This window comes from Carlito syrichta, unplaced genomic scaffold, assembly GCF_000164805.1.
Source record: "Carlito syrichta isolate Samal-C Ts95f unplaced genomic scaffold, Tarsius_syrichta-2.0.1 Scaffold313210, whole genome shotgun sequence".
Classification (NCBI taxonomy): Eukaryota; Metazoa; Chordata; class Mammalia; order Primates; family Tarsiidae; genus Carlito; species Carlito syrichta.
The window spans coordinates 152,374-167,253 of NW_007257306.1; the positions used below are offsets into that span (position 1 = coordinate 152,374).

A 14,880-nucleotide genomic window follows, 5' to 3' on the forward strand; every position below is an offset into this window, starting at 1 on the left:
GGGGCGCTGGTGGCGAGGCGCGCCCGCGCCGTCCCCCCCGCGAGCCAGCCCGGCGCTCCCGGGGCTGCGGCCGGGCTGGGTCTGCTCGACTCAGCTCGGAGGCTGCTGGCGGGGATGACATGCGTGACTCCGTTTCCGTGGCTGCTCGCTTCGCGCGACTGAGCCCCCCGTGGGCGCGCGAGGGCCGGAGGGCCACGGTCTGAATCCCAGCCTTGGCCTTCTCCGGCCGTGGACCGCTGGGCCAGGGCCTGGACCTCTCTGTTGTGCTTCCTCCGTCGGTGAAATGAGGGTGCTGACTGGGAGAGGAGGGCGACAGCCTGTCCCGCGGCGCTGCTAACGAGGGTGCGTGAACAGGAGTGCTTGGAGGGCCCTAGCATGGAGCGGGTGCTTGGGGAAGTTTAATGGTGAGTTGTTTCGTGATATTCGCTGATGTGTTACAGTATGACTCTCACAATTAAAAAGGCACGGTCTTAGAAAAAATTGAAAAGCATTTTTAGGGCTGTTTAGCCACACCGTAACTTTAATTGTGAAGGATCCTATCAAGCAAGGCTAATGGACTGTGGATTTTCCTGCTTTTGCTAGTAGATATATTTTTTTGTTTTCAGGAACAACTGGGTTGAGATCCAGTGTACTAATAGCCACAGCTGTAAGGGCTTTGCTAAGAAGGTGAAGAAAAGAGACAGTGACTCAAAATATGGGACCAAGCGGGTTGGGTATATAACCTGAAGCACCAAGGAAAAACACCATTCAGGCAAATTTTAGGAATAAGTAATTCCAGGAACAGAAAATGCATCTCATCCTGACAAGATATTGGGGTTAAAAAACTTCCAGTGACTCAGTGCTTGACAGCCAGTTGACTCCAGTGTTTTGCAGGGGCCGGCTTGGTTTATTTCAGGAGGATGACATCTATAGGGCTGGAATCCTTGTTTTCATTCAGGTTAAGGTGTTATACGGAGTAAGCATTCATTCATACAAGACTCCTTCCGTCTCCTAGGGCTTTTAACTTCTTGGTGGTAGGGCGCATCCTCTTTTGATGGAAAGATTTTAACTTGTTTCCTTGGATGGCGGTTTTGGAGATATCCATCCTTCTGTGTTTCAGTGGGTGACAGCTGTTCTGGGAGGATTGGATCTGGGTGATACAGGCGTGAGGTCGGTGTGTCTGGGGTCAGGAGCACTGTCAGTTCCGTCCAGGCTGGAAGTTTTACGAAAGGAGTACAGCTTGGCACATGTTTACAAAGCATGGGTGAGTAGAGTCATGGCGCTCTTGGAATGTGTTTGTGTGTGGTGAGTGGCGGGAGAGGAGGGTGTTCAGGGCTGGGTACAGAAAATTCAGGGTCTGCGGAAGTATCTACCATTTCCCCCTTTGAAAACTCCTCACAATTCAGGAAAGACAATAATCAGAGGTCATCATCATGGAATAATTCAAAACTTGGATGCTAAGCAGTGTGTGCTCTAGTGGAAATGGGAAGGATAGAGAGACATTCATTCATTCAACAGACATTTATGTTTATATTAAACAGGCTCTAAACTTGGTATTAGATGCTAGGAATGTTGAACAGAGATGAAAAACTCTGATTACAAGAAAATCATATCCCATAGAGGAGACAGGCTTGCAAATGCTTCCCTAGTTCATGCAGTGTGACAAGCGCTGCAATAAAGTGTACAACAGGTGAGGTGGATGCCACCGAGAAGCTTCTCCACCTCTAAAGCCTGCCTAGGAATGGGCTTCTGCCTCTCATCTCTCTTCCTCTTCTTTCTTCCTCATTTCTTTTTTTCCTTTTTTTTTGTTTTTGTGTTTTTTGAGTTGGGGTCTCACTCCGTTGTCCAGGCTGGAGTGCAGTGGCACACTCGTGGCCACCCCAGCATTGACCTGGTGGGCTCCGGAGATCCTTCTGCCTCAGCCTTCCAAGTAGCTGGAACTACAGGCGCTCACCACCATGTACGGCTAGTTTTTTGATTTATTGTAGAGATGAGGTTTCGCTAAGTTGCCCAGGCTGATCTGAAACCTATGGACTCAGGCATTCCCCTCACCTCGGCCTCCCAAAGTGCTGGGATTACAGGTTTGAGCCACTGCACCCGGCCCCTTTTTTAAAATTTGAAATCCCTGTGTCTAGCCCTTCATTTCTTTTATGTAGTGTTTATTCTACCTCAAGGGCTTGCTGTATCCCTCAGCATTATTCCTCAGAGTTTGACACAGACATGTGGGAATTCGCTTGGCCTGTGTAAGCATACCTCAGAAGCATGGAGGAGATGACGTGTGTGGGGATGTCCTGCAACCAGTGGGAGGTGGACTGTGGCGGATGGATGCTGTAGCTTCCCGTCCTTCAAAGGGACAGCTCTGAGATGTTCTCAGAGGGATCCGAGCAGGACTGAGCCCTCTTTGCCCAGCTCAGCATGGTCACCAGCTCGGTCATGCACTCTGATGGTTTTCCGTTCTTCCCTAACTCACTTCCTTTACTCCCTCACTCTGGCTTTCTGGGTTCGCCTTCTGTGAGCTACCTGCACCCAAGTTATTTTTTCTTTTTCTTGTTTTTTGAGTTGGAGTCTCACTCTGTCACCGAGGCTGGAGTTCAGTGGCACACTCATGGCCACTGCAGCCCCAACCTGCTGGGCTCAGATGATCCTTCCACTTCAGCCTTCCAAGTAGCTGGAACCACAGGCACGTGCCACCATGCCTGGCTTATTTTTTTAAAGTTTTTTGTAAAGACGAGATCTCACCAGGTTGCCCTGGGCTCAGGCATTCTCTGGCCTCTGCCGCACAAGGTGCTGGGATTACAGACGTGAGCCATTTTGCCTGGCCAGAAAAACATCTTTATTAGAGAAAGAGTTGGAGCTTCTGTAATATGATCAAAAGGACTCAAGGAAACACTAGCATGACATGGTACTTACCACATGCCAGGCATTTTCATTTCTTCTGTTTCACATACTCCTCACAACTGAGTTAGAGAATAATGTGATTGTCTTATTTTGCAGATGCTATTTTGCAGTTGAGGAAGATAAGGACCAGAAAGATAAGTGCTGGGATGATAGGCATGAGCTATCACACACACTGTGTTGAAGGACAGGCCCAGAATTTAATCATGTGGCAGAAATGCAAAGGAAGTTGTACGCACAGCCCTGACAGGTTGCCCCTGCTGAAGTCAGGGCAGTGGCCTAGCAAAGCCAACTAGAACTGGTCCTGATAAGCTGCCGGGCAGTCTCCTTGAAGCTTGGACGTGACAGTGGCATACACCAGTGGTGTCAGCCACGGCTGATTTTGCCTCCCCAAGGGATATTTGGCAATGTCTAGATATGTTTTTGGTTGTTACAACTGGGGTTTGCTTCTGGTTTCTACTGAATAGAGGTCAGGAATGCTACAGAACCACCTATAATGTACAGAAAAAGTCCTCCCAAAAAGGAATTATCTGGTTCAAAATGTCAATAGTGTGGAAACACCGGCCTGCAATAAATGAGGTAGAGGTAACAGAACTGTCTTGGCAGAGTACTGAAGAAGGAATCAAAAGATTCAGGAAGTTGGAGATTTTAAGTAGATTTATTACTCAAGGCCAGAGATGCATCCCCTGCACGGATCCTGGGAGGCTCACTCTCTTCACTCTGGCAATAGGGAATGCCCTTGAGAAGCATCTTTAAGAAGCTCAGTGTTGGCGATCCTCTGTAGGCCGAGGTTGACTTCAGGAGACGTTACTATGGAACTGGGTTCCCATGTATCAGTGAGGATGATGGGTTTCTGACATAGCAGAGACCAGGTGGTGGGAGTTGACCCTCAGAGTCAGGGTAGACATAGTACATAGTGAGCAGCAAGGCCAGACTCACAGCCAGGAAATCAACACACTGTCATGCTGGCAGAGCATGGTGCTCCTGAGGGTGTGTAGATGGGCAGCCAGCTAGGATGTTGCTTGACTTGTATGACCAGTGAAAAAATCAGCATCTAGTGCGCAAAAGATTGATGTCACCACCCTTCATCTAGTTTTCAGATGTAAGTCGGTTCTTGGACCTGTATCCCATGAATCGAGGGGGACGCTGGGTCACTCTGAGGAACAATCTTGGAAGTGCAAATGTTTCTCCATCCTTCCTCAAGGCAACTGCAACTCTTTCACAGAATCACTGTACAGAGAACAGAGGACACTCTCCAGACCTTCTGAGAGCTTCTGAGCTGACGCCAGGGCCAGGCAGCCCCAGCCAGTGAGGATAGGTGTTGCAGGACAATGTTCCAGCCTCCCGTCCTTCTGAGGGATGAGGTGTGGCCACACGGGTCTTGAGAAGGTCTCCAATAGCTTGAGTGGTCCCTGTTGTCCATGCGGTAACCCAATAGCACCGTCTCTATCCCCATCTCTCTCCTTACTCCCGTCACTCTGGGTTTCTGAGATCACCTCTCAGTTAAGTAAACTATCGGCATTCTCGTGTTTGTCTCTGTTTTGCTTTGTTTTTCTCCTTTGGGGGGGTAGGTGAGGACTGAAACTATGGCAGGTAGCAGGCAAATGTGACGCTTGGTACCCTAACATAGTGGTCTCAGCCCCCTCTTCTTTCCAGCACTTCTCCTGAGCCCCCCTGGGACTCTAGAGCCAGCTCCTAGGCCACTGGCAAGCTGTGAGTTGGGCTTATACATTCGCCTGTGCTGTGGGTGTAGATGTCTCCTGGGTTTACTCTCCCTGACCATCAGTCAGACCACACATCTGTTCACAGGTCTGTGCCTTTCTTCTTCTCTTCTGTGAAATTCCTGTTGAAGTCTTTTGTCTTCTGCTTTTTTTTTTCTTACTGCTCTGTGGAGTTCTCTATTCTGGTGGCTCGTCCTTCCTTATTGGTTATAGTGCTGCAAATATATTCTTCAGGGTTGTAGCTTGTCGTTTGACTTCCTTATGGTGTTCTTGATGAAAAAAAATCCTTAATGGTTTGAACTTTTTGTATTTTGTTTTGAAAACATTCTCTGATAGAGGTCAAGGTTATTCTCTATTGTGTTCTAAATATTTTATAGTTTTGCTTTATATATTTCATTTTAAAATCTACTTTGAAGAGATTTTCTCCCTTTTGGCTGCTTTTAATATCCTTTAACTTTCTTTTTAGCAGTTTTGCTTTGATGTATCTAGGTGTGGCTTTCTTTGTAGATATTCTGCTTGGAGTTGAGCATCGTGAGTCTGTGAGTTCATATCTTTTCTCATTTTTGGAAAAACTTAACAGGAGACAGCTGGATCATCATTCAGTCTGTGGCAATGTCACATGTCATGTAGCCTCTGGAAAATGAAAGCAAAAAGAGCAAATAATGTCAGTATTATTATGAAACTAATTTAAACCCTTCGAAAGGGTCTTGGAGACGACCTGAGGTCCTTAGACCACACTTGGAGAATCTCTGTTCTGAAGTTTTGGCATGAAGCACATGCTGGCCTCCTAAAATGAGCTGTGGAGTGTTCCCTCTTTTTTCTTAGTTCTGACATAATTTATGTAAAACTGGAATGACTTTTCTTGAATACCTAGTAGAACTTGGAAAATCTTCTGGGCCTGAAATTTTCTTTATATGGAAATTTTTAAAGTTTTGATTCAGTTTCTTTAATATTCTAGAACTACTTAAAGTTGCTATTTCTCCTCGAGTTTCTATTGATAAAAGAATTTTTCCATGTCATCTAAATTTTCAAATGTATTTGCATGAGTTCATTGATATCATCTTATCTTTTAAATATATGTAGCAATTAGAGTTATGCTCCTCTTTTCATTCCAGATATTTATTTGCGCCTTTTCTCTTATTATTTTCTCTTTTTTGGGGTTGAAGTCTCACTCTGTTGCTCAGGCCGGAGTGCAGTAGCACAATCACAGCTACTGCAGTCTCGACCTGCTGGGCTCAGGTGGTCTTTCTGCCACAGTCTTCTGAGTAACTGGGACTACAGGAGCGCACCACCATGCCCAGCTAATTTTTTGATTTATTTTACAGACAAGGTCTCACCATGTTGCCCAGACTGGTATTGAACCCCCGGACTCAGGCAATCCTCTCGCCTCTGCCTTCCAGAGTGCTGCGATGACAGGCATGAGCCACTGCACCTGGCATCTTTTCTTTCCTGATTTTTTATTACTATGGCCAGAGTTATGTCACATGTCAACTTTATTAGTCTTTTTTTAAACAAACACTTTTAACTTTGTTGATGACTTCTGTTTTTTAAATTAATTCATCTTTATGCTTTTATTTATTATTTTCTTCTGTTATCTTTGGTTATATTTTGTTACGATATATCTTTTATAGAGGAAACTTGTAAAGCTCATGTGTGGATACTGTTTTTGTTTCCTTAACCCCAGTTTTATTACACAGGGGGGACCTTAAAAAACATGGAATTTATGTATAAAAAATTAGGTATTCTAACATGATCAGACTTCAGTCACCTTCAAAGTACTCTCTGTTTGATGCAGCACACCTATCGAGACGCTTTTCTGCTTCTCAGAACAGTTTTCGAACCCGTCAGTCAGGATGCTTTTGGTGCTTTTACCATTTTTTGTTTCACGTCTTCCACGTCGGCAAAAGGGTTCCCTTTGAGGAGGGAAAAAAGTCGCTCAGGGCAACACAGGGTGACCAGGGAGGACGGGGCCGGGAGTCGTGCCGTTTTTGCTCAAGAGTGGCAGAACACCCCGTGCCGTGTGGACAGATGCACGCACAAATCGCCCATCGTGCAGCAGGCAAATGCACTGAAAGGATCTCTCAAAATAAAAAATTCAAATAGAGCTTCTCACAGCAGTGCTATCTGGTACACTGATGGATGGGTTCCTAAAACATTCGCCTCGCGGGGGAAGCCTGGACTGCAAGGGTCCGCCCTCCCCCCCCAAAAAAGGAAGATGTTTCTGGTTTTTTGGATCCCCCTCATAAACTGATTGATCTACGATAAAAATGTGGACATGAGAGCTATTTTCCTGTTTCCATCGTTCTGTCAGTCAGCAGAAAGCTCCTGCCTGCCCCCACCCCTGACCTCTTCAGGCCGACTCTGTGGCATGGCTTCCTTGCCACTCTGCATGTCCCTCCTGGAGTTCACAGATGGGAGGTTTTGGAATGAGCACATGCAGGGAGCTGCACTCCATTGGCCTGTGTTAAAATTTCCCGACAAGCTCTCAAGGCCTGTTTATACACTGAGCCAGTGGTTCCCAAACCACCTCAGGGTGAGAATCACATGGGGAGTCTGCTGAAACACCGATGTCTTGGCTCCACCATTGGAGGTCGTTATTAGTAGGTCTAAAATAGGGTCACGTATCCTGGGCAACAAAGCAAAACTCCTTCTCTGCAACAAATGAAAAAATTAGCCAGGTATGCCAGTGCATGCCTGTAGTTCCAGCTACTCAGGAGGCTGAGGTAGGAGGATTGCTTGAGCCCGGGAGGTCGTGGCTACAGTGAGCTATGATAGCACCACTGTACTCAACCCTGGGTACCAGACAAGACCTTGTCTCTTAAATAAAAAATTAAAATAGGTCCATAGAATCTGGCATTTAAAAGCAAGTTCCCTAGGTATTTTGTGCAGTCAGGTTTGATTAGACAAACTTTTTTTTTTTTACTCAAACTCACAGTAAGAAATATATTTTATATATGTGACCCAATATAGAGAGATATGAGGGAGGACCAAAAAAAAAAAGACAAAACTGGAATTATCTTTTTGAAGGGTGGGCCCCTTGTAGTACACTCAGAATTTATTCCTCTGGATCAAACAGTCAACCAAAGTTTTTATCTGGAAGTTTTGAGAAGGTTGTATCATGATCTGTGGAAGAAATGTCCCACATTGTGGCAAACGGGTAACTGGTTCCTCCACCATGACAATGCACCTGCCTACAACTATGCTGTGTTCAGCAGTTTTTGACCAAAAATGACATGACCCCTGTGCCCCACCCTCCCTATTTGCCCGATTTCACCCCAAGCAAGAATTTTTTGTTTCCCTGGATGAAAAAAGTCCTCAAAGGAAAATGTTTTGCTGATGTAGATGAGGTGAAACAAAAACGGCAGAAGCACTGAAAGGCATCAAACCGATGGCTTCAAAAACCGTTTTGAGCAGTGGAAGAAGCATCTCGATAGGTGTGTTGCATCAAACAGAGTACGTTAAAGGTGACTGAAGTTTAGACATAAAAGAGAGTAAGTACACAATTTTTTGTAAATAAACTCCATTTTGGGGGTCCCCATTCTATATTGAGTGACTGATTTATATACCTCCAAAATAATAAACTTAAAATGTATGAACTCTGTGCATTAGTCAATGACAAGCAGATTCCTTGATATGTTCCAGTTCATGGTCTCCAAGAAATACAACTTGAAATCATTCATGACGGCTCAGTACCTATTACCCAGAAAGTTGACAATAATCGCAACACTCAAGGCTTGTCAATAGCTAGTTTTTCTGTGTGGTCTCTGATGGGGAGAGCTTCATGTATCTGAAGTGAAACAGTTGATAGACTCTAAGATGGTCCATGAGCTTTTCAGTTGTGTTAACTATTCATTAGGTATTAAATGAATAGCTTTCCTGAAAGATCAGTGAGTAGAGTGAGGCTGGATTGCAGACTGGGATTTTGACATGTGGAATGCCAGAGTAGCTTGCCACCGTCACGTGGCGAGTCTATGACGATGATGCAACCACACTCAAACCCCTGCCCTCTCCACACAGGATCCAGGCTTTACATGAGAGTGATTTGTTTGGTAAGGACTTGAAGTTGTGGTCTACAGGAAAACTACATTTTCAGCTGAGGACTAAACATTTTCGTTATACCGCAGCCGGTGATGCTTATTGGCGGTTTCATATATCGCTGTAACAAGCCACCCCAAAACTTAGTGGCTTAAAACACCTGCAGCAGTCATTTGTCTCATGATTGAATTGGGCATGGCTCCGGGTCTCCCTGCATTGTCTTCCATTCAGAGCTCTGCTTCCTGCAGCAGGGCAAGGGATTCCAAGAGGACAAAAGCAGAAGCTGTAGCGTCTCCAGGCCTGGGCTCAAAGTCCCAGAATGTCCCTTCAGCCACATTTTCTTGGTCAAAGCAAATCACAAACTAGCCCAGATTCAGGGGAAGGGACACAGATCCTGCCTTTGGTTGGAGACGTGTCGTGCACGTTCACCCTGGGGAGACTTGGTGTCACCTTAGGAAATGCACCCACCACACTGACTTCCCTCCCTCCCTCCCTTTCGTGTCTCTTGCCCAGTTCTTTCATTTCTTCCTCTGTCTAAATGTGCCATCCATTACCTACATTATAAATCTCCAGTATATCTTTTGTTTAAAGATGAAAGATGAATCTTTTCTTATCGATACCCCTTTGCACCTCATTGATACTTTTCTAGTTACTTTTTAAGGTTATTAGCACTTATTTTATTATTAATAAGATGAACATTGTAATTAATTCCACCCAGAGCTAGCCACTTTTACTCCTTTGGTATAGGTACCTTTCGTTCCTTTTTCTGTGTATATGCATGGAGTACACGTCTGTATTCGCATACTTGGGGGAGGGTTTTATCACTTTGGATTGCATCAGCATCCTGTCATTCAACTCTTGTATAACATAAGTTTTAGTAACTACATAGTGTTCCAATGCAGTCCCCCATTCATTTAACTGAGTCCCTTTGGTTAGGCATTTCAGTAAAATTTTAGCCATTGTTTATAATGGCAGTGATACTTACTCAGTGAGCCCTATTTTGTCAAGTCTCTGTTGGATTCATAATTTCGTCTTTGGAATAACATCTAAGTAGAATAGGTGTGGCAAAATTTATGTACATATATTTTTCATTTTGGTAAAGTGGGCATAAGATGTGCCCTTAGTAACATTTAGTGCATTCACAGTGTCATGCAACTGTTACCACTACCAGTTCCAGAACACTCTCAGCACTCCAGAAGGAAACCCCACACCCACCAAGCCGTCACCACCTATTTCCCTGCCTGTCCCCCATCCGCTGTCTATCTCCACGACTTGTCCATCCGAGACACTCATAAAAATAGGCTTCTCCAACCTCCACACCTGGCTTCTTTTGGCCCACATGAGGCTTCAAGGCTCAGTGTGTTGTAGCATGCCTCCGCCCTCTGTTTCTTTTTATGGCCAAATAATATTCCATTTCATAGTCATGCCACACTTCACCCCTTCATCAGTTGGCAGACACAGGCTGCCTTCCCCTTTAGCCACTGAATAGTGCTGCCAGGACAGGCACCTGCTTGCACAGCTGTTTTGAGTTCTGCTGGGCACATACCCAGGAGTGGAATTGCTGGGTTGTATGCTGATTCTGTGCTTATCTTCTCGAGAAATTGCCGAGCTGGTTTCCACAGTGTCTGTTCTACTTTTTGTTCCCACCAGCAATGCACAAGAGTTCCAATAATGTAGCATCCTTGTCAACACTTTCTATTACCCTTATTATTATTTCCGTCCTAGTGAATGTGAAGTGATAGCTCATTGTGGCTGTGATTTGCTTTTCCTAATGCCTAGTTTTGTTGAGCGTCTTTTTATGTGCTTCTTGAGAGGTTTACATATCTTTGGAGAAGGTTATGTGTATTTTTATTGCTATTGAAGTTGACCTTGAACATGCCGACTTTTCCTTTCATCATCAGTATTTGTGTGACCCTCCCCCAGAATTCTTTTTAAACCATGATTGTGATTTTTTTTTTCTTTTCATTTCAGTGCCTCTAGGTTGCACAGACAGTTTTTGGTTACATGGCTACATTGCTTGGTGGCAAAGAAGTCTGGGCTTTAAATGTGCTTACCACCCCGCGTGAGCACATTGGAGCCGACAGGTGATTTTTCATCCCCCGCCTTCCCACTCTCCTCCTTTGTAGTTCCAGTATCATTGTATCGTTCTCTGGGCCTTTGCAGATCCTTGGTTCATATCCCACTTGTAAGTGGGAACATGCGGTGTTTGGTTTTCTGTGTCACTTCACTTTGGATGATGGTCTCCAATTCTGTCCAAGGTGCTGCAAAAGGCACTCTTTACTTTATTTTTATTTTTTTGAGTCAGAGTCTCACTCTGCCACCCAGGCTAGAGTGTAGTGGCATGCTCGTGGGCACCGCAGCCTTGACCTGCTGGGCTCAGGCGATCCTTCCACCTCAGCCTTTCAAGTAACTGGGACTACAGGTATGTGCCACCACGCCTGGCTCATTTTTTGATTTATTGTAGAGATGAGGTCTGCCCAGGCTGTTCTCAAACCCAGCAGCTCAGACAATCCTCTCACCTTGGCCTCCCAGTGCTGGGGTTATAGGCGTGAGCCACTGCACCTGACCAAAAGACACTATTTTGTTCTTTTTTTATGGTTGAATAGTATTCCATGATGTATGTGTATGTGTGTGTATACCACATTTTCATTATCCACTGATGAGTTGGTGGGCATTTATATAGATCCTACATCTTTGCAATTGTGAATTATGCTGTGATAAACATATGAAGACAGTTGTCTTTTTTGTATGATGACCTCTGTTCCTTTGGGTAGATGCCTAGTAATGGTATTGCTGGATTGAATGGTAGATCTACTTTTAGTTCTTTGAGAGATCTTTATACTGATTTCTATAGAGGTTCAACTAATTTGATCTCTGACCGACAGTGTTTAAGTGTTCCCTTTTCTCCACGTCCACACCTGCATCTATTGTTTTTTTGATTTTTGAATGATGGCCATTCTGACTGGTGTAAGGTGGGATCTCATTGTGATTATAAGGTGCATGTCATTGATGATTAATGGGGTTGAGCATTTTTTCCTATGTTTTTTGGCCACTTATATATTTTCTTTTGAGAGATGTCTGTTCATGTCATTTGCCCACTTTTTAATGGGGTTATTTGACTTTTTCTTGCTGATTTGGGTTCTTTGTAGATTTTGGATATTAGTCCTTTGTCAGATGTATGGTTTGTGAATATCTCCTCCCATTCTGTAGGTTGCCTGTTTGCGCTGTTGATTATTTCTTTTGCTTTGTAGAAGCTTTTTAGTTTAATTAAGTCCCACTTATTTATTTTGTTTTTGTTCCATTTACTTTTGGGGTCTTAGCTATAAATTCTTTGCCTAGGCCAATGTCCAATAAGAGTTTTTCCTAGAATTTCTTCTAGGATTTTTATGGTTTCAGGTCTGCCATTTAAGTCTTTAATCCATCTTGAGTTAATTTTTATATATGGAGAGAGAGAGGAATCAAGTTTCATTTTTCTGCACGTAGATATCTAGTTTTCTAATTTTCCCAACACCATTTGTTGAATAGGGCATCCTTCCTCCAGTGTACATTTCTGTCTGCTTTGTCGAAGATCAGTTGATTAGAGGTATATAGGTTTATTTCTGGATTCCTTTATTCTGTTCCATTGGTCAATGTGACTGCTCTTGTATCAGTACCATGCTGTTTTGGTTACTGCAGCCTTGTAGTTTAATTTGATGTCAAGTAATGTGATGCCTCAGCTTTGTTCTTTTTGATTAGGATTGCTTTGGATATTTTGGCTCTTTTTTTGTTCCAAATGAATTTTAGGATTTTTCTAACTCTGTGAAAAATGACATTGGTAGTTTGATAAGGATTGCATTAAAGCTGTAGATTACTTTGGGTAATATGGTCTTTTTTCACAATGTTGATTTTCCCAGTCCATGAGCAGGGGATGTTTTTCCATTTAGGGGGGTCCTACACAGCTTCTGTCATCAGTGTTTTGTAGTTCTCTTTGTAGAGATATTTCACCTTCTTGGTTAAATAAATTCCTAAGTAATTTAGCTGCTATTGTAAATGGGATTGAGTTCTTGATTTGATTTTCAGCTTGGTTGCTATTGGTGTATAGCAGTGCTACTGATTTTCGTGTGTTAGTTTTGTATCCTGATACTTTAGTAAATTCACTTACCAAGTCTAGAGTCTTTTGGAGGGGTCTTTTGTCAGGATTCAGAGATTGTTTGATTTCATCTTTTCCCATTTGGATATGCTTTATTTTATTTTTCTTGCCTGATTGCTTTGACTAGGACTTCCAATGCTATGATGAGTAAAGGTGGGCATCCTTCCCTTGGCCCAGTTCTGAGGGGGAATTATTCAACTTTTCTCCATTCTGTATGACATTGGCTTTGGGTTTGTTGTATATGACTTTTATTATTTTGAGGAGTGTTCCTTCTATGCTTATTTTGCTGATGGTTTTATCCTGAAGGGTTGCTGGATTTTTTCACATGCTTTTTCTGCATCTATTGAAATGATCATATGATTTTTGTTTTTAATTCTGTAATGGATCAAGTTTATTGACTTGTGTATGTTGATCCATGCTTTCCCTGGGATAAAACCCACTTGATCGTGGTGGATTTTTTTTTTTTTTTAATGTCCTGTTGGATTCAGTTTGCTAGTATTTTATTGAGAGTTTTTTCATCTAGGTTCATCAGGGATATTGGTCTATAGTTTTCTTTTTTTGTTTTGTCTTTTCCTGGATTTGGTATTAGGGTGCTACCGGCTTCATAGAATGAGGGAAGTTAGGGAGAATTCCCTTCTTTTCAGTCTTATGGAATGCTTTCAATAAAATTGGTTCCAGTTCTTCTTTGAAAGTTTGGTAGAATTTGGCTATGAGTCTATCAGGTTCTGGACTTTTTTTTGGGTCGGGGGAGACTTTTAATTACTGTTTCAATCTCACTCCCTGTTATTGGTCTATTCCGGGTTTCTATTTCTTCCTGATTCAAATTTGGTTGTATGTTTCCACAGATTTATCCATTTCTTCTAGATTGTCTAGTTTGTTTGCTTAGAAGTGTTCATAATAGTCTTGGATGATCTTTTGTATTTCTGCAGTATCAGTTGTAATGTTTCCATTTTCATTTCTAATTGAGCTAATTTGAATCTTCTTTCTTTGTTTCTTAATTAATCTACCTAGCGGTCTGTCAATTTTGTAAATCTTTTCAAAGAACCAACTTTTTGTTTCATTGATCCTTTGTTTTTTTTATGTTTGTTTCAATTCCATTTAGTTCTTTTATTTCTTTTCTTCTCCTAGTTTTGGGTTTGGTTTGTTAGTGTTTTTCTAGTTCCTTTGAAGTGTGACAATATGTACCTTTAGTGTTATAAATTTTCCTCTGAGCACAGCTTTGGCTGTGCCCTAGAGGTTTTGATAACTTGTGTCATTATTGTCATTCATTTCAAGGAATTTTTTCTTCTACTTTTTTTTGGTTTGTTTTTGAGTGAGGGTCTTGAGCACAGCTCACTGCAGCCTCCACCTCCTGGACTCAGGTGATCCTTCTGCCTCAACCTCCTGAGCAGCTGGGACTACAGATGTGTGCCACCCTACCTGGCTAACTTTTTTAATTTTTGTAGAGGTAAGGTCTTGCTATGTTGCCTAGGCTGGTCTTGAACTCTTGGGATCAAGTAATCCTCCTGCCTTGGCCTTCCAAAGTGCTGAGAATACAGGGATGAGCCACTGTGCCCAACCTCAAGGAATTTTTAAATTTCCATCTTGCTTTCATTGGTGGCCCAAAGATCATTCAGGAGCAGATTGTTTAATTTCTATTCGTTTGGTTTTGCAAGTTCTTCCTGGAGTTAATTTCTAGTTTTATTCTACTGTGGTCTGAGAAGTTGCTTGATATGATTTTAAATGTTTTTGAATTCATTGAAGTTTGATTTCCAGGTTGTCCTCTGATCTGTCCTGGCGAATGTTCCATGTGCTGATGAGGAAATTGGGCATTCTGTAGTTTTGGTGTGGAATGTTCTGTAGATGTCTGTTAGGTCCATTTGCTCTAGGGCCCAGTTTAACTCCAATATTTCTTTGTTGACTTTTTGCCTTGATAGTCTGTCTATTGCTGTCGGTGATGTGTTGAAGTCTCCCACTATTACCGTATTGCTATCTGCCTCTTTTTTTTTTTCCGGCCTCTTTTCTTAGATCTAGTAGAGCTTGTTTTATAAACCTTGGGCATAATTAAAATTGTTGTACCAGCCAGGCTTGGTGGCTCAGCCTGTAATCCCACGCTTTGGGAGGCTGAGGTGAGTGGATTGC

General features: G+C 43.1%; 1 protein-coding gene across 1 annotated transcript in view; it reads left to right on the forward strand.

Moving 5' to 3' along the window:
- Positions 1-5,559: 5,559 nt before the first annotated feature.
- LOC103272774 (exostosin-2-like) overlaps positions 5,560-14,880 on the forward strand; it is a 103,274-nt gene continuing 93,953 nt past the window's right edge. Inside the window, exons 1-2 of the mRNA XM_008070244.2 lie at positions 5,560-5,582; positions 6,448-6,457. Of these exons, the coding sequence (XP_008068435.2) occupies positions 6,449-6,457 (9 nt within the window). The 5' untranslated portion in view covers positions 5,560-5,582; position 6,448. The remainder of the gene's footprint in view (positions 5,583-6,447; positions 6,458-14,880) is intronic.